The sequence below is a fragment of the Ruditapes philippinarum genome, unplaced genomic scaffold (assembly GCF_026571515.1).
Source record: "Ruditapes philippinarum isolate M1 unplaced genomic scaffold, ASM2657151v2 ctg39_1_1_1_1, whole genome shotgun sequence".
In the NCBI taxonomy this organism is placed as follows: domain Eukaryota; kingdom Metazoa; phylum Mollusca; class Bivalvia; order Venerida; family Veneridae; genus Ruditapes; species Ruditapes philippinarum.
In genome coordinates, this window is record NW_026867092.1 from 158,731 (window position 1) to 179,510 (window position 20,780).

Sequence of the window (20,780 nt, forward strand, 5' to 3'; positions counted from 1 at the left end):
GATTCAAAGATCGAGACCCTAGACGATTCAGAAAAATTATCGCAGGGGATGAAAGTGGCTTTAGTTTTTGACCCGACATTAAACCTCTGTGACAAAAATTGCGGTAGGGTGAAACCAAAGGGCAGGAACGTCTTTACAGTGTTAAAATGTACCTCAGTTTTAAGTTGATGGAATAGTTGACCTGTGCTGATGCCGAAGGAGTGTCACTGACACATTTTTACGTGACCATGTTTTAAGCACTACATAACAAAGAACCTAAGATCCGGGGTCAGCCTTGGTTCAAGCTTATTTAGAGGAGCAGAGAATTGAGGTTTTGCTACATCCCGCTTATAGTCCTTACCTCTCTCCTTGTGACTTTTGCTTAAATCCATACTTCGCGGTCGCCGGTTTGAAACCCGAAGTGCCGTCGGAAACGCTCTTTACCAGTGTATAAATAGTATACCCAAAGAACAGTTAAAATGCTTTTTCGGAATGGACTCTTAGGTTGAAAAAATGTGTAGATGTCCGAAGGACTCTAATAATCATTTTTCACATTCATAAGTATGACTTATTTATAAAAACGCGCTGCCATTACCACTAATTAAAATATACTCTTACATTTTTCTAGAAATGTTTTGATCACATTTAATTCAAATCAGTATGTCAATGTTTGCCAAGTTGCTCTTTTTGTATTCTTTGAAAAAAAGGATTAGTCAATTCATAACCCTGATATGAAATACTGGCGTACTTCAGTCGTCGATCTGTCTAACTTCTTTTGTAAAAGTATTAAGTGAAGAAAAGTCGTAGATGCAGCACATAACTCTTTAATAATTTTTACATGCAAATATGAACTTATTTTTTAAAACCCCTTACATATTAAAAATATCTAATTTTTTAAGAAATTTTTCTAATTACAATAGTACGTTGATATGTTTTCCAACTGTGAGAAGTCAATTAGAACTCATGTAGAAATACTGGTAGACCAGACGCGAATCTTCGTATACATTTGTAAACAGATTGCACGTAGATCCTTAAGTATGTTTTGTATAACATGACGCTGTTTATACATTTACAAACGACGGATAAAAATGTGGATGTTGTTACTTCCTGAAATACAATATAACATAATATAAATACAAAGGTGATGAGTTTTTGTACAATTACAAAAATAAAATTATGTTTATGCATGATCATACTTTTCTATAACAAGATTTCATAAAATAACGCTATAATAAGACGGATTTTGAAATAAAAACGCAAAAAACATAAATGGCTGTAAAATATCTTGGTTTATTGTGTTTTTTTTTTCACAATCATGTCAAATTACATATGTTTTAAGTATAAAGTTACCCAGTTCATGAGCTTAAAAGTTAGAACTATACTGTATTCACATAAATAACACGAAGTGAACAGTTTAGAAATAATAATGCTGATTGAGGAAAAAATGGTTTCTTCAGTTAAAAAGATTTCCTTCATCCAGTTTATGAATACTTGAATTAAAACAAACATTGTACCACGTGCATAGCTCTGTTTTAACTCGTTTGTGGGATATCATGTTATCTATTATATTATGATTTTTTTATTAGATTTAAAATCTTATTCCAAGCAGTTTTGACATTGAATTTAATGCAAAAATCTTTAGATAGGTCAGTATGTAAATACTATTATACTTGAGGTTTAGGGAAATGAAACCGGATATTAATATAACATGTACATTATAAAAAGAACAGACAGACAATTATCATTTAGGAAGTTATTAAAACGTGAATGAAATATCTCAATAGAATATTTATTTTGAAAAAAAATCAAAGATCAAAAACCACCAGGAAATCATTAAAGTAGGAGCACGAACATTTCATCATGGAATGCAGACACTTGATTATCTCCTATGTATATATTTTTCTCCGTATTATTTGCAACTACAGGTTCCATTTCTGAAAGTCTTTAATAATTTAATTTGATCTTACAATTGTAAATACTTTAATCATTTTTTTTAATCGCAAACACAATTATATATTATCGAAACGGGTAATAGTTGTGTTTTTGTTGTCGTTTCTTCAATATGTTCATTTTAGTGCTCTTCTTATTGTAGCCCATCATTGCTTCGTCTGTTGTTGTTGTTGTTGTTATTGTTGTTATTTACGATTTCATTTCAATTAAAAGAGGAGACTTTTACACAACAACCAAACGAGAACTTCGTTATTTTGTTTATAGGATCATGTTATTTTCATAAAGCAATAAAATCAGTATAATTTTATCCGAATCTTGGTCCTTTCTTGGTAAAAGCGGTTAGATAGATTGTACAACATACATGTACTCGTGTAAGATGTGCATTTGTCACTTTAAATTAACTCGAATACGGGCAAAAGAAGTGTTTTTGTTAATTCAGCGCTCTTACGTTTCATGAATTTTCAAGACTTCATTTTAAAAAACATGCGGGCAGTATGTCCGTGCTTACACATTACATATACACTTACTCTATAGTCATATGGTCAAATCAAAATTATACAGGGACGTTTATCATTCATATTTAGATATATTGTAATCTAGAGCTCTGATTTTAATCAACATTTCTTTCTTTCTCAAACTGTCACTTCCTCATTTATTTTATTCGGTTTGTAAACAGTTTATGTGGGCAATTGTTTCAAGTATCATGGATATCATGTTGGTGTTTTGCCAAGAGGAAGGTGTGTTTGGGGTTTTTCATAACATATAATTATGTGCATATCTGAAAGTGTATACAAAAATAGTCCGCGACATTAAGCTTTTTGGAGAAGGGAGAGTAATCTAGTATGTTGAAATTATAAGGTTATGTAAGAGTTATCTTTCGGTATAGAGATGGTGACATTTTTTTAACTATTAAAAGGTAAGTTCTTTTCGGCATCTTAAATAAATAATCATCAGTGTTTAAATCTTGGCTATATCATACCCGATGATTCAATAATTAATACATAAATAACAGTTTTTTTTCAATATGAAAATGGTTAGGCACATATTCAAAATACCTTTAAGTTATTTTTCTAGGCAAATAAGTATCGATGCTCAGATCCATGTCCTCTGCGTTGAAAATCAGCATTACAAATACTTTTACCTCAGATACTAGTAATTGCTCTATATAACATAACATAACATAACATAACTTTTATTCGACATTAAAATTGTAACAACAAAAAAAAATAGTCGATTTACATCAAATAGTGCAAAAGTGCAAAAGTGAGACACGCGATTTCTTAACCTAGAAATAGATATATGTTTGCAGAGAAGTTCTTACATGACGAATGCCAATCATATTAAAATATGTATTTGGTAATTATATGTAAATATCATAATCATAGGAGAGATTTACCAGTGGCCAATATTCTAAAAATAGAATTGCTGATAAGCACTGACCATAGCAACCGTTGCTGGTCGTACATTTTCTTTGTACTACCTAGTCATTTTACATAAGAAAGCTATGGTGTGTATGTCTATTAAGAAATAAATATGAGCTCTGTTTCAATAAAGAAGAGGTGTTGATGCTAAAGCATCATAAGTCCCCGAATAGAAAAATGATTGTATTTTCATAAATTTAAGAAAATATCAGTAAAATGGTTCATGAATAAAGAAAAGATTAACAATATGTTGAGAAACTTTACAATAAAGACATTATATGTGAAGCAAACTTGCTAAGAAATATTGTCAAGAAACTGTTATCATTTTTTAAATCAGCTAAAAATAAGGTACACTTAATTCATCGTAAACTTAATTCATCGCGAATAAAACAGGTGATTTAAAATAATTAAAGTAAAGCATTAACATTAAGCTTGCAAAGTGACTTGGAAAATATAGGCTATTGTGTTTAATTATTGTATGAAACAATGCAATGCTATTGTACTTTTAAAGGTACTGACTACAAAATTATATAAACAAAACAATCCTTCTTATCTTATTTATTTTTATTGAAAATAAATAAAACTGTAGGGAAAAGAAATATTCGAACAATTATAAAGACATTGTTTAGATATTTGTTATAATATGTGGCCTTAAAAAAAGTTATAATTATTTAACAACATCAAATATATAATGCCTAGCTTATAAGTATGATATAGTTTTAGAGGTGTACTTGTATTCTGAAATAAATTCACGGAGGTCTATATCATATCTACCTGATCCCAGATTTTTTTCCAACCACAGATGTGACACATGACTATTTTGAGTAATTATGTTGCCTTTTCTTTTTTATATTAGCTGCTGTAAACATGTTTAACTGGGGATTTTGTCAACTTTTTAAATAAATTAAATTTATCCCAAACATTTTCAAATATCGCCATTTTAACAGACAATCCTTTGAAATATAAAGTCAATTCAGCTCAAATTGACTATGAAAATATGAGCATAATGTCACTTTAACTTGCTTAATACTTAAAACTGAACATGAACTAAGCATAAAGTTTTAAATTATATTTATGTTAACAACACTCAGTTTTGGGTCTTAAGCATACATTTAACAATGGCTAAAATATAATACCCTTTCAGAATCATAAAACATAGTAACATTGACAGGGTGACAAAAAGGGAAAATGAAAATGAAACAAAACTGAGCAATTAGCAGGCATATTTCACATAAAAATGATAATTCATAGAACACATGTAGCGAGTTGTTATAAGATTGATATAGACATAAAAATTAAAGTACATGTAGATGTTTAGCAAAAATTTAACCCTTTATAACATCACACATATCTTATATATAAAATATGTCAATACTATTTAGAAAATAGTTTTGTATTTTTTTCTTCATTTTGAATATTACAAAAAATATATGTTCAGATAATTCTGATCTTTAAAACTTTGCCCCAGGAACATCATCTTATGTTAACTTTAAAGAAAATGCTATCATTGTTTACATGTGAATGTACGACCTTCTAAGATTGTGTGTATACGTAGCCCACACAGCAGTTATCAGTGACGTGGTGGTAAATCTCTCCTATTGTGTGAAATGTATTGTCGGGGCGAGAACTCTGCAAGTGTGTATAGGTTATTTTTGTGCGAGTTGTTTCCCTTTCATTCCCGCTTATACTGTCAAAACATGTGCCAAACTAGTACCACAAAATATTGTGATTTGCAGCTATAAACATTTCTTTATTTATTACTTCAATTACTGTCAGCCATACAGATCTTATTGATACAATTTATATGATTCATCCTGGAGCATATTACCTTGATGAAAATAGTTCGAAAGTCAAGGTATTTTAAGATATGAAACATTGGTACTATATCTCGAGATAATCGACCAATCTATGTCAGCCTTTCGAAGATTTCAACACTAAAGACTGACAATATAGGTCTATGGTAATTCACCATATTACTATATGTTATCTGCTTATTGCTAATATTACGACTAGCTTGACACATGTTTCACTACATAAGATTAAATCACAAACAAAAACAATGTGCATGTTTAAATAGTACAAATTGTTATAAGGCATGTAACACACATTTACAATGTACAACATAATACTATAAAAGATTAAACAATACAATAAATGTTCTAACGACGGTCTTTAAACGCACAAAATAAAAATAAGTGTTATACTATTGAGTGTTTTCGTTTTTTTACTTATCATGAGATTTTCGAATTTTTGTAGTGTTGGCCACCTGCAGTAATATGGTTTTAATATGTTTTTACGTAGATCATAGAATTTCGGGCATACTAACATGAGATGGTATTCATCTTCGATTTGATTCATGGAACAATTTTGACATTTTCTATCTTCCCTAGGAGTATTATTATGCCTTCCAGTCTCTATCGCTAAATTATGTGCTGATAATCTAAACCTAGTAAGTGATATTCTGTGTGCATTATTATTGATTACATTAATGTATTTTTCTTGGTCAAAATTATGTTTAAATATACTAAATGTTGACAATCTATTTGAATTATTAATATTAGCATACCAAGATTGTTTATACATGTCTATTATTCTTAATTTAATATATTGAAAATTTATTTCACTTATATCCTGATATACCCATATATTTGACATACCTATGTTATCTAATATACATTTAACCTGATACGCCCAGTTTTTACCATTGTATGTTACCCCATTATCTGTATCTTTTTTAAGGAAATTATATGTCTTTTTTTAAAATGGTATCATAACAAAGTTTCAAGATTTTCATCCAATATCTAATAACTATAATTTTCCTATGTATCGCCATCAGATATCTTCCGACTTCTCCATACATTCCAGCAAGGTTCGAGTAAATTTACAGTGTACTAACTCAATATTTTTACATTCATTATATCCAAATATCTCTACACCATAGTTAAGTATATATCCTACTAAGCTATCAAATAATTTACATTTATCAATTGTTTTAAGTTCAAGTTGATTATATACGATAAAAAGGTTATGTAAAGCAAACATCGAATGTTGAGAAATGTGTTTCTGTGTTCGGTACCAACTTCCGTTTTTGAAAGATATTTGAATGAGTTTGCAATTTCTAATTTTTGTTCATTACAATAAAAGTCATATGAAGTGTGTCTACCCTGTTCGAAAATCAAAATCTTTGTTTTTATTGTATTTACTTTAAGATTCCATGTGTTATAGTATGTACCTAGGTCATTTAACATAGATTGTAGTGCTTCCGGTGTATGGGCAAATAAAGAAGTGTCGTCTGCAAAAAGTAGCATGGGTAATGTTAAATCATCAAAGTTGATTATTCCTTCAATATTAGCATTGATATTATTTATAATATCGTTTATGAAAAATAAGAATATCAAACTTGAACTCGGATCTCCCTGTTTTACGCCGAAATTTTATTCAAAATTTTGTGATATTTGTTTATTATATCGAATTTGCGGCGTTAACATTACTATACATGCTTTTAAGAAGTTTGAGCTTACTTTTCTTGTATAAGTTTATTAAAAAATATACGCACGTTCTAATTTGTCGAAGCATTTTTCGAAACCTACAAAAGCAACATATAATTTCTTTTTCAATGACAGCGTTTTTACTATACTGGTTTGGGAGATAAACTCGGCCGAAAAACCGTGTTTTGGGGGCATATTTCATTTATTTGTTTACGTATTCTGATGAATCTTGCACCATAATAAACTTCAGCACTTCGATTTTCCGGTATCACCATAAAAGTTATATTTAGAAACATAACGGGTAATTTAGAGAGGCCCTGGAAGAGGTACGTAAAAAGGATATTTTTAACGCGCGCGAGTAGATAATTCCGGCTCTTTGTTTTTCTTCTTAAACGAGTAAGTTAAAACGTAAAATAAAATGTTAAGACATTTTATTATTTCTTTGCTGTTTATTTATGTCAAATAAAAAATATTTGTTACCAAAATTGTTGAACATTACGTTAGTATAATGAATATCTATGATAACACGATATTTATATGCAACGTACTATGTAACATATAAATCATTTTTACGTAAAAACACATGCATTATCATTTATTAACGTATAACGAAATATGTATTTTAAGAATTAGTGATTCTTATTTATTTTTGCTTAGCTTAACAGAGTGAAGAAGAAATTATTTTAGTGGTATTCAACCTACACATTAACATATAAAAGGAGCACTTAACATCAGCCTTTTCAATCCATTCCACTTAAAGATTACAATTGTGTCATCAGCTTTTTTTCTGAGTTAGCAAGACAAAAGTGAGTCTGAATTTCATCTACAAAATGTATACGTAAACGTCGTCTGCTTTATCGGTAGTCGGTCAATATATAAAAGTACCCCTGTGCGGGCCTCAAAACGAGCATCTGCTGCACATGCGCACAACAATGGGATTCCCGTACTTTTTATAGGCATGTTTTGTAAACAAACAGGTAAAAGTCTGTGTTATTTTTTAAATATCTTACCAAACTTGACAAAATTTCAAGATATTGTCGAATTCCAGCGATAGTATGAGATGGTGAGCTTGATTACATTAAAAATTCCGATAACTCGATTTAATTATAAAAAGCCGAGTTTATCAACCAGCCGAAGTTATCTCCCCAACCAGTAATTGAGCGTAAAATGAAAATGCAATCTACTTTTGGAACCCATACTGATGGTCCGTTATTTTTTATGTTTTATAGACCATAAAGTAAGACGATTAAGTAGAATTTGTGAATAAATTTTTGCCACTCGAGAACAGAAAAATATGCAGCCAAATGAGCCGTGTCATGAAAAAACCAACATAGTGCGTTTGCGACCAGCATGGATCCAGACCAGCCTGTGCATCCGCGCAGTCTGATCAGGATCCATGCTGTTCGCTATCAGTTTCTCTACTTGTTATAGGGTTGGTAAGCGAACAGCATGGATCCTGATCAGACTGCGCGGAAGCGCAGGCTGGTCTGGATCCATGCTGGTCGAAAACCCATTATGTTGGTTTTGTCGTGACACTGCTCAAATATAGTAGGCCTGGTCATAATGAGCAGGTTAGCCTGTAGATAAGTACATGTATATTGCGTATAGCGTGCTACATATTTTAAAATTGTCTATGAATACACATTTATAAATGTCAGATTCAATTACTAGTACTTGTGAGAACCATTGTAAAGTTCATTAGCTAAAACACTTTTAAAAACACAATATATTTAGAATAAGGTGTATTTTTATCACACGTATCACGTGTCACAATGTACATGAACTAGATATAAATAGGAAGTGCAGTTTCTGTTTCGGTTCTATTTTTACTTGTTTGCGCGCGCATTTACAATGCATTATCAAATTACTAAATCATGTGGGGTTAATATTTGTTTAAGTTTGATACAATAATTTTTAAGCAATATCAAAATAACAATCTTTCTATATGTTTTTAATTGTATTTGTGTCACTTTGTACCATAGTTAATCTATAATTAGAAAATAAAATCCCAAAACAATCTTCCCGCTGTAAAACGATTTTTGTATATATAGTGTCCCGTCTTCGTTCTAAGAAAGACGCGATTTCTGTGAATGTTTAAGATTCAATTTTTGTCGCGTATATCATTGCATACAGTGCAAATAAGTATCATTTCACTTGCAAGGATCTAAGAATACTTATCTGTGAAATTTTGAAACAACTACTTAATTATTGAATTAATTAAGGATAATATTGGCTCGAAGGATCAATACTATTTGTGTCATTACATAATACCAAATGTGCAATTATTATTGTGGTTCTCTTTCCTAGTGGAAATCACTAATCAAGTAACTCTAAAAGAATTTATTGCTCACACCTTGTTTGGCTATAAGTGACGCAATAATTTTATGATGAAATTATAGAATGGAATACAGTGGAGAGTCGTTTTTAAAAATACTCAACGACGATTCACCTATCACTTACGCAAATGCGACACAAGTATCGCAAAATAGTTCAATAAAATGGGACGATGATGATGATTCTTTCGAGGTCAGTGAGGTGACCAATGTTGCATCGAGTGACCAGAGTTTAGCCGACGCTCTTAGATCAATCGATACTTCAACTCAAGAGCTACAAAATGTCCGGTCTCCTAGTGTCTCATTTGCTCAGGCACAACCTGGTATCAATAGGCAAACAAGTCTTAAAGAAGAACTTAAAGCAAAGATTCAAACCAGGAGAAAATCTGAGGGAGTCGGTGAACTGCGTGTTAAGTTCGAGCCTCCAAAATCCTATGCGGTAAGATTTCTTTTAAAAATGTCGGTGAATGAACCTCTTATTTTTGACTTAGCAAATGTAATAATAAAGACTTCCACTTGGCTTTGCATATACTAGTATTGTTTTTATTTTTTCTTCAAGCTAACGCATGAAGAGAAAGTCAAAGTGGAAAAGAGAAAGCATCGTAACAGATTGTCAGCAAACAAAAGTCGGCAACGGAGAAAAGAACAGGAGGATACTTTGGAAAAGGTTTGTGCTGTATTTTTGTGAAATAATTATCATACAGGTTTTCTTTTTCTTTTACTTATTTTTTATCATCATTTTGCATATTGTTTGCTTATCAATAAGATATATATTATCCTAGTAGAAATCTTTTTTCTTTTTTCTTTGTCAGATTACGACTGAAATATGTGTGCATTTTATTTTTGTTTATAAGTCAACAAAACTAAGTATAGACACAGTCGTTCGACAAATTTATTTTGTTAATTACTTACTAATGAACACTAACCAATTAAGTGATAAACAGCCTTTTTACCAGACTGATTTAATAGTAGGTAGGCGATTTACAAATGTTTCAATAGACAACTACAACTATGTTACATGTTACTACGTGCGTATCTCTATACTAGGCCTAGAGATATTGTAATCGAAACTAATGTAAAGTCTCGTCTCGTAAACAGGCACATACGCTAGTTTCGATTCACGGCGTTGTGCGCGGACGTATAATAATATAATAGTGCAATGCAATATAGGTTATACTATAGGCTACTTCGTACGTTTTATAGATATAAGACATATATTACTTGTTTATTATCTATAGTTTAGACTTATCACATATAATAATCTGAATATTAAAAAAAATAATAATACATGGCTATTAATGCTCATATGAAGCATATTTCAGCACATATTTTTTCTGTATTCGTCAATGTTGTGATAAATGCATAATTATAATTGAACAGCATTTAAATAAAAAAGAAACTAAAAAAAGTTCTGAAATATCCCATTCCACTTGGTTTACTGTAAAACTGTCTTTTATCAGTATGAAACCCTGTTACATTTTTATTTCCCATACTAACTTTTAGCTTAAATGAATTCCGCTGAAGTCCTAAAGTTTAAAAATACAAAATATGAATTTGTTACAAAGATCGGCATACACACTTAAAGGCCCATTATGTCTCAGAAATGTTTTTTTTGTTGTTTTTTTTTCGCAAAAACTGTTGTTGTTTTTTTGTTTTTTTTATCTTGTTACAGTTTTGCTTCCAAAAACAAACTCATTTGCTATACACATGAACTATTGCTTTTCATCTTTAGTTCTGTTGGCATAATTGGTATAATTACAGCATGCCCACTGATTTTTGGTGAATGAATATTTTGTATGGAAGTCAAAATACTACTTTGTTTACATTTTGCTACCTTTACGACAACTGCATGTTCAGCGCTAGTCTTTTTCGTTGTAAAACATCTAACATACTTAATCTATTATTTCAACATTATTTAACACACATGTGACGTTTCTAAAGAATATTTTAAACATACTGATTTTTGAGGCATAATTTGCCTTTAAATAGATGTGCAAAAATATTAAAGAAATATACTCGAAAACAAGTTAAAACGTCGTATTTTTGTGTTTTTAGCCACGATTTCAGAGAAAGCGTTGCAACGCTCAATGTTAGATCGTTCTCCACATTTAGAATTGTATTTCTGGAAAAACTGAGCAAATGATCTGAAATTTTGCACCTAAGTTATTGGTCTAGACCTATATCAAATGTAACTTTAAAAAAAATATATCCAGTCCCGTCATGTAAAAAACCCTCAGTGGAGTTACTTTAAATTCAGGCATTAATCGTTATATCACAAGACCGTGCAGTATATTCTTTGTCACTACAAATAACGCCTGTACACGCATTTAAATAGTTCCTTCAGAATTACTGCGCTACTGAAGTCACGAGCGTCTTGAAGAATATCTTTATTGACTTTCAAAGACTGGCTAATAGACATTTAATTGGCATTTTAGCTCACCTGAGCGCAAGGTGCTCATGATGAACTAATGTGACCCCCACCGTCCGTCGTGCGTCGTCGTGCGTCGTTAACAATTTGCTTAAACAAAAGCCCCCCTGAAACCATTGACTTTACAGAAATGATCATTGGGTGGTACCCTGCCAAAATTGTTCAAATGGTTCCGGTCGGATGAATAAGTAGGTCAGGGGGCCAAAAAAGGTGTTTCAAAACTGCAAACTTAAAATCTTCTTGTCTGAAAGCACAAGGCCTAGAGCTTTGATATTTGCTATATGATATTATCTTTAGGTTATTAGGTTATTGAAATTCTGTCACTAGTGTAAAAATTAGCCCTGTCCAGGGGGTCATAGGTTTTCCTTATATGCATATATAGTAAAAACTTTAAAATTTTCTCCTCAGAATTGACAAAGGCTAGAAGTTAGATATTTTGCATGAAGCATTGTGTAGTGGAACTCTACCTAGATTGCTCAAATTATAGCCCTGTGGTCAAAATTAGCCCCGCCCCGGGGTCATAGGTTTTGGTTATATGAAAACTAAAAAAAAATACTCGTTTGAAGGTTCAAGGCTTAAAGATAAAGTATTTGGTATATGATATCATCTATAGGTCCTCTATGAGACTTGTTCAAATTTTGCCCCTAGTGTCAAAATAGGCCCCGTCCCGGTGTCATAGGTTTTCTTTATGTGTATAAAAAGTAAAAAATTAAAAATCTTCTCCTCTGAATTGAAAAAGACTTGAGGTTAGATATTTGGCACGAAGCATTGTGTAAATTATAGCCCTGGGATAGAAATTGGCCCCGCCACGGTGTCATAGGTTTTCAATATTTGTATTTAATTAAAACTTTAAAAGTCTTCTTGGTTGACGGTACAAGGCTTAGAGCTTAGATATTTGGTATATAATATTATCTATTGGTCCCCTATGAAAGTTGTTCAAATTTTGACACTAGTGTCAAAATAGGCCCCGCCCCGGTGTCATAGGTTTTCTTTATGTGTATAAAAAGTAAAAAATTAAAAATCTTCTCCTCTGAATTGAAAAAGACTTGAGGTTAGGCCCCATCTTAGATGTTTATAAAGTAGACTTTAAAATCTTCTTCTCTGAATTGACAAAGGCTAGAGGTTAGATATTTGGCATGAAGCATTGTATAGTGGAACTCTACCAAGATTGTTCAAATTATAGCCGTTGGGTCAAAAATGGCACTTCCCTGGGGGTCATAGGTTTTCCTTATATGTATTGTGTAAAAACTTTTAAAAAAATGTTCAAATTTTGCTCATAGTGTCAAAATAGGCCCGCTCCGGGGGTCATAGGTTTATCCTTATACATGTATGCATATAAAGTAAAAACTTAAAAAAACTTCTTGTCAGAAGTACCAGGCTTAGAGCTTAGATATTTGGTATATAATATCTATACGTCCTCTAAGAAAGTTATTCAAATTTTGCACCTAGTCTAATATGCCCCGCTCCGGGGGGTCATAGGTTTTCTTTTATGGATATATAGTAAAACCTTAAAAAATTCTCACCTCTGAAGAGGTAAGATATTTGGCATGAAGCTTTGTGTAGTGAACCTCTACCAAGATTATTCAAATTATAGCCCTGAAGTCAAAGCTTGCCTCGCCCCGGGGTCATAGGTTTTTGTTATATGAATATAGTAAAAACTTAAAAGATCTACTCTTCTGACGGTACAAGGCTTAGAGCTTAGGTAGTATGTATTGGTCCTGGAAAGTTGCTCATATTTTGCAGCAAGTGTCAAAATAGGCACAACCCCTGGGGTCATAGGTTTTCCTTATCCGTATATATAGTAAAAAAAATTAGAAAATCTTCTCCTCTGAGTTGACAAAGGCTACAGGTAAGATATCTTACATGGAGCATTTTGTAGTGGAACTTTACCAAGATTGTTCAAATTATATTTCTGAGGTCAAAATTGGCCCCGCCCCGGGGTTCATAGGTTTTTCTTATATGTATATTGTAAAAACTTAAAAAATCATCTCGTCTGAAGGTACAATGCTTTGAGCTTAGATATTTGGAATATAATACCATCTATAGGCCCTGTACCATAGTTGTTCAATACTTGCTACTATTGTTAAAATTGGCCCTAACAAAAATAACAGTATGTCTTCAGGTGAGCGCTTTGGTGCCAATGCCCCCCTCCCCCTTGTTTAGTATTTGAATAATACTGTTTACTATTCCCAATTCAGAAACAAATACATATTTCATTCTTTAGAAGAGGAAAATATGAGTATCGTAACCTTCTGATTTTAGAGAATGTTAGATGCTTACAACCTGAAGCAAGTAGCTCTGAATCTGAATTACTTGTCATAAAAGTAGCAAAATGTAAACAAAGTAGTATTTTGACTTTCGTTAAAAACATTAAATCACTATAAGTGTACTTACTGCCAAAAAGCAAGAGAAGCAAAAGATGATTCACGTAATTTGCAAATCAATAACTCTTTTGGAAACTATAAATGGATATTAAAAATGAAAATCTTTTTAGAAATAACAATAAAAGCCATTCTTGGGCATAAAGGGCCTTTAATATATTTTCGTTTCTGTCTTTTTAAGACACGTGGATAGAAATCTGAACTTTTGAAAGGTGTTTGTTCAAGTCTTGTAATACAAAATGTAGTTTATTTACAAATAAGAAGAAATAAGAAGAAACGAATATTTATGGATATGTTATAATATTCTATATCTATTAATATAATTTATATTAAATATCTATTTATATACCATTCATTTTATGTTTTAAGAACACATGTTACATGTATCAAAAAGCAAATCTACCCATTACTTTTGATTTATATTTATCAAATAAAAATTAATTTTTACCAACATCATTTTCTTTATAAATCGTTCATAACTTAATAGCACTATCGACAATATTAAGATTTTCCTGTAAATAACTTTAATTACTAATTACTATAATTACGTAAAATTTAACTACAGTTTTAAAACTGATATATACAGGGCGTTTCATAATATGTGATACACTTTCAAATAAGTGTTGCTTTACTGATTTTATAGCTACAAACAAAATGCTTATACCAAAATAAACTAGACACTTTACCATTTTGAATGCGTCGTAAAATACTGGAAAACGTTAACGTCATGACGTCATGTATGACGTCATTATTATCTCTTATTTTCAAGATGGCGTTGTCCATGGAAAAGTGTCAAGATATCATAAAATTGTACTATGAACACCATTCTATCATATCTGTAACTAGAAGAATGAGGAAAATGTACCCTGCCGATAGAAGGGTAACCTGGCTACAAGTAAGCAGAGTAGTTAAAAGATTTGAGCAGCATGGAAGTGTACTTGGCCAGAGACACCGTAACCAGGGCCATTCTTTTTCCAAGACCAAGACTGAAATACCGAGACAATCAACAGTGATCGCTATTTGTCTCTTCTAAAATACAAGTTTCTGTCTGCACTCCGTTGGAAAGGGGTTAGTATGACACAAACATGGTTCCAACAAGATGGTGCCGCTCCACACACGGCCCAGAGAGTTCTTGAATGGCTTAAAAAACATTTGACAAACGATTCATCTCTCTGAAGACTCGTGACCGCCCACTCTCCGGATCTCAGTCCTTTTGATTTTTTTCTTTGAGGCTATCTCAAGGACAGAGTCTACAAAGTGCAACCAAAGACAACAGATCAGCTTAAGCAGTCCATAAGATGTGAAATAAAAAAAGATTACTAGTGACATGGCAATAATGTGATGGAAAACTTCATGAAATGTATGAAGATGATGCGACGCCATAATGGACGTCATTTTGAGTATATACTATAAATGGACCCTGTTTTCAAGCGTAGCTAAAAAATATTATTGGTAGGTTAAATAAGGAAAAAACTACACTTTTATAAATGGACAGCATTTCCCTTTAATATGGTACATTTTTCATTATTACTGACATTCTTACATAAACGAAACATTTGATTAAAAGTGTATCACATATTATGAAACACCCTGTGTATATATTTTTTTTTAAATGTATATGTTATTCAAATCATCGTACATATTCTAAATTCATATTATTTCCCCATATTTTCATTTTATAATGAAACTGATATAATTGTTTTACAAAAGTCATACATTTCTGTGAAGTTTTTTGAGAAAATAAGGAAAATATTCTAAAAAAAAACCAGGGGATAATTAAGCAACAAAAACGATCAGTCATCACATGGGTCACTTGATGATAGCCAATTAAGCAGTTGTATTGAGGAGTGATTTTAATGTTCTCTGTACAAAAATCATTAACGGGCCAAAACGACTTTTTTATTTAAAGACCATAACTCAGCCAAAAAGCATTCAACTAAAAAGCCCCAAAATATGCGCAAGAACTTGATGTACCGAACAATCCAGTAAAATTTCATTATAATTACAGCAGAGAAAATACGATTTAAAAATAAAACTAAAAATCATAAAAGGGCTGTCACTCTGACAAAATTCATTGAACGATATGTATAACTGGTAATAAACGAGAAACAGTTAATGCCCGGGAATTTTTTTAATGTCTTAACATTAAATTTTTGTGATGAATTTATAGCATGAATAATATCGTACTAGATATTACATTATATTAAATAAGAAATTGATCCAGCAGTATCAACACCCGAAGAAGATATATAGGCAAACTTAAAAAGCAAGCACTGATGAAAATAATTCAAAAAGAAATGAGCGCGAAATTAAATATTTTTAGATTTTTTTTACTCCATAAACAATATTAAATGTGCAGTTTGACCAATTTTGGAGTATTTTATTGCATTTAAAAAGATCAATTACACAAATTTGCATATTAGTTATTTTTTCTCGAGGGGGATGGGGTGATTCTTTTCATTCCGAGATAGTAGTTTGTTAATGACGTGTTCACCAAATTACAAATGTTATCTAACAGAGGTCAATAAAGCCTTGAAATCTGTATAGATTACATGTACATTTTCTGTTACTTAAAATGTCACATTCGTGATTTTCATATTGCATTTTTAATATTATAAAGCGTTTATTATTATAAAGTAAACATCTCAACATCAAAACCTTTCAATTGAAAAAGACATTCATTCGTTCATTCGTTCGTTCGTTCTTCAAACTGTATATAACATTCCTGTTGCTTAGAAATGTATACATTTATTATAACAAAAAATGGTTTACCTTCGTAAACTGTTTCCGGTACTTTAAGCTTTCATATAGAGACAATTAACTACTTTAAATGGACCTTTTATTATCTTATTAACAGGAAAGTAAAATTATGTATAATGAACAAATATAAGTGTTTTTAGAAATGCTATTGTTATCTGGTTTTAATCACGTTCTTAAAGTGCAAACTTGTTTTTAAGAAGGAATTTCTAAATAGTGAAGTTGGTAAAACATTTTGAATGTATTGAATACAATAATGATATGTGATATAAAAAGGGTACGAATAACTGTTTAAAAGAAATGTAAGGTAATAAATCATCGAACATATAATATACAGTTCAATATCGTACGCGGAAGAGATATAATGTTTCAATGAAATTTGAATAAAGTATTTTACGTAGAAATAGTGTGCACTCGCATTAACTTTGATATTGACCTACTATGCATGAACTTATTTTAAAACCTAATAGCAGTCACTTTGTCCCGTCCTGTTCCGTATTGCGCGTCCTCAATATCTTATAACAAACACAATCCCTCTTGAATGATTTTTTTTAAACTGTCAACATTTTTCGAATATCTTTTAAACCAGTAAATGCACCAAGTTTAAACTTAAATTTGCATGAATTGTCACAACCAAGATCATCAGCCAAGTTCTACAACTGTTCTTTGCATTTGGCCATTTTTTTACTGAAATTGTATACGAATATTGGAAATTTTCTGATACATGTAATATGGAAATTTTCTGATATAATAACAAATAAAAACTTGAATAATAGTAGCTTAGTAAATAATATTTATGTTTACGGGTTACGAGTTATTACCTAAAAACTCGTACGTTTTGTGTCTGATATTTCTACTCCATCTTGTATTCTACATAATTACTTATCGTGTACTGTAGCCATCTTAATTAATCAATGTCTTCAATATTTTGTATTAATATTTTCTATCGCTTGGGTTGTTCATGCACAATGATTTTGTAATGTTACTGTCTTAAATGAAAGATGCAGAACATATGCTCAGTATACATGTATGTAAATCAAATAATATAAGGGGTGATCGGAAAGATCTGTGAAAAAAAAATTTAGTGCCATTTTTTTAAACAATTTTTAATTATTGTTGTTTAAAACTATTCTACTGGTCACTGAAATGAGCAATTCAGTAATGGACTATAGATCTATACTATTAGTTCTATATAGATTCTATAGTTCTGTTGTTTTTTGTTCTTATGAAACAACAAGTGTCAGATGAAAATCTCAATCACAACAAGGTTTGGGATGCTCTTCATTTATAATGACCTTTTTGATTACTTTTTTGTAGGAAGTTGATGAATTGCAGAAGATAAATGGTGAACTTTCCAAAGAAGTCAAATTACTTAGAAAGGTTAAACATCTACTTCATTTAAAATTGGAAAATCATCAGTGCACCAAACGTGTTTCTGCTTCATCACAACCGTATGAGCATGCGTGCTCCAATGGCAACGTTACGACGTCAGCTACAAGTACTTGCACAAGAGAAAGTATGACGTCATCATCGATTGGAAAAATAACTTTAAGGAGTACTGACGGGCATACCGGTGGTCGAACAATATTAACAAAATCATCGACAAGATGTTTTGAACCCTTGACTGTTTGATTTAATGAGGTGTACATTATTGTTGTTGTTGTTATTATTGTTGTTGACGTTGTTATTTTGTTGTTGTTCTTGATTTACATCTATTCCAACAACCATATTGTTGTGTTCATGAATTGTAAAGAATTAGTACAGTGACGTTTTATCAGACGTATGTTCTTTGCTTTCAAGTAACTTTGGCAATAGCAAAATGTTTTGTTACATACATATCACTTAAATCATAAGTAAAACAATTATGTTTTGATCTTCTTTCGTTCATTCATATATAATAGTCTGCACTAAAACTTGTCGCAATGGTCAAATATGTTGCTTACCAGCAGGTTAAAGATTTAAATGATAGACAAAAATAAATGATTATATGTGTATATTTAAACTAGATCGCTGTGTGTTAATAGAAATGGTGAATGTCTTAGTGTAACATTATCTAGATATACAGTATTTTTTAGCTCACCTGTCACAAATTGACATGGTGAGCCCTTGTGATCGCTTTTCGTCCGGCGTCCGTGCGTTGTCGGTCCGTAAAATTTTATTTTAAACGACATCTCCTCTTAAACCGCTAAGCCAATTGCATCAAAACTTCACAGGACTGTTCCTTTGGTGGTCAGAATCCAAACTGTCAAATTCCATGCTGAACTCTGGTTGCCATGGTAACCGAAATAAAAATCTTAAAATATCTTCTTAAAATAAAACAAAGAGCTAGAGCTTAGATAATTGGCATGAAACATCTTTGTGAGTTTCAACCAACTTTGTTTGAATAAAAGTTCTGGGGTCAAAATTGGCCCCGCCCCGGGGTCATTAATTTTCCTTATATGTAAAGATTAAAAACTTTAAAAGATCTTCTTAAAAAAACAATAGGTAGAGCTTAGATATTAAGCATGAAATGATTTCTAGTAAGTGTATACCAAATTTGTTCAAATAAAAGCCCTAGAGTCAAAATTGCCCCCCCCCCACCCCTGGGGTCATTGATTTTCCTTATATGTATATAGTAAAAACCCCAAAGAGCTTGAGCTTAGATATTTGGCATGAAACATCTTCTAGTGACTGTCTTCCAAGTTTGTTCAAATAAAAGCCCTGGGGTCAAAATAAGCCCCGCACCAGGGGGCGGGGGTCATTGATTTTCCTTTTACATTTTATGTATATAGTTAAAACAAACAAAAAACATCTTTTATGAAACATCTTCTAGTGGCTGTCTTCAAAATTGTCCCCACACTGGGGGTCATTGATTTTTCTATATGTATAGTGTAAAAACTTGAAAAGTCTTTTCAGAAACCCAAAGAGCTAGAGCTTAGATAGTTAGCACGAAACATCTACTAATAGGTGTCTACCAAGTTTGTTTAAATGAAAGCCCTTGTTCAAAATTGGCCCGCCCAGTTGTTATTGATTTTCTTTATATGTATATGGTAAAAAATTTTCATTTTATGTACACATCTTTTTTAACACATGAACTTTGTGATATCAATTTAGATTTTCAATCTGCTTTTGTTTACAGTGCACAATTCTACACTTCCTTTTCGTGAAGAGTTTCTATATTCAGGTGAGCGATTTTAGGGCCATCATAGCCGTCTCGTTTAATCTATATCACACTTCAGTTCCAGATAGTATGTATAACCATAAATATCCTGTTGTACCAACTTTGTATCTCATTTTAAAATTCATTCATTTGATTGTTGAATAAATAGATTGTATCATTGATATATTTTTCATTTGTTTGTTTGTGCATTGAATAGATAAATAAATTAATTTGTGAATTAAAGACAAACATATATATATATATATGGTATTCAAACGCACGTGACATGAAAAAAACACCGCAGTTTAGATTGTTTGAGAAAAGCTGGGGTTATAGAGGGAGGGGGTAGTGACCAATCAACGCGCCGAACGACTGTGTCTGACTAAAAAGTCCCCTTCAAAACGGTAATCAGATCGTCATTCTCACGAATAATCTAAACATATTCCAGGAAATATTTGTAATGCTGGGTAAAGTGTAATGTCATAGCAGGCGTATGCGTTTAAAAATATCTCGATAAAAATATTTTGGTACGTTTACTCACCCTGTTACAATTTTTGGTCATATCTTTGCACAGATTCTGCGTTACTTTTTTCGTTAATTGCACATTCCTGCGTTACTTGACACATATACGGTAAAAACGCCAACCTAAAGCATCTTCTACGATGAACCTACATATATTTACGGGTATTTTACCCAGTCCGAAGGAAAATAAGTTATCTGAAGGGTATATTTAAAAAGATTTATTCATTTTGTAAATAAAATTACATATAATTTCAATACTCTGTCGCCCATTAATTGCATAAACTGTGTTTTTATAATTTAATATCAGTATGCACACTTAAAGCACACTTGAAACAAAAAAACTGAATGATTTTCTGAGTATTTCGGACTCCTATAACATCTT

At 31.5% G+C, this 20,780-nt stretch overlaps 1 protein-coding gene across 1 annotated transcript; it reads left to right on the plus strand.

Annotated features, from left to right (window-relative positions):
- The first annotated feature begins 8,855 nt into the window (after window positions 1–8,855).
- On the plus strand, window positions 8,856–20,058 carry LOC132734823 (protein c-Fos-like). Its single transcript, XM_060721676.1, has 3 exons — window positions 8,856–9,610; window positions 9,731–9,838; window positions 18,055–20,058. The coding sequence occupies exons 1-3, from the start codon at window positions 9,239–9,241 to the stop codon at window positions 18,367–18,369; spliced, it is 795 nt and encodes a 264-aa protein (XP_060577659.1). The 5' UTR covers window positions 8,856–9,238; the 3' UTR covers window positions 18,370–20,058.
- Window positions 20,059–20,780: the final 722 nt, after the last annotated feature.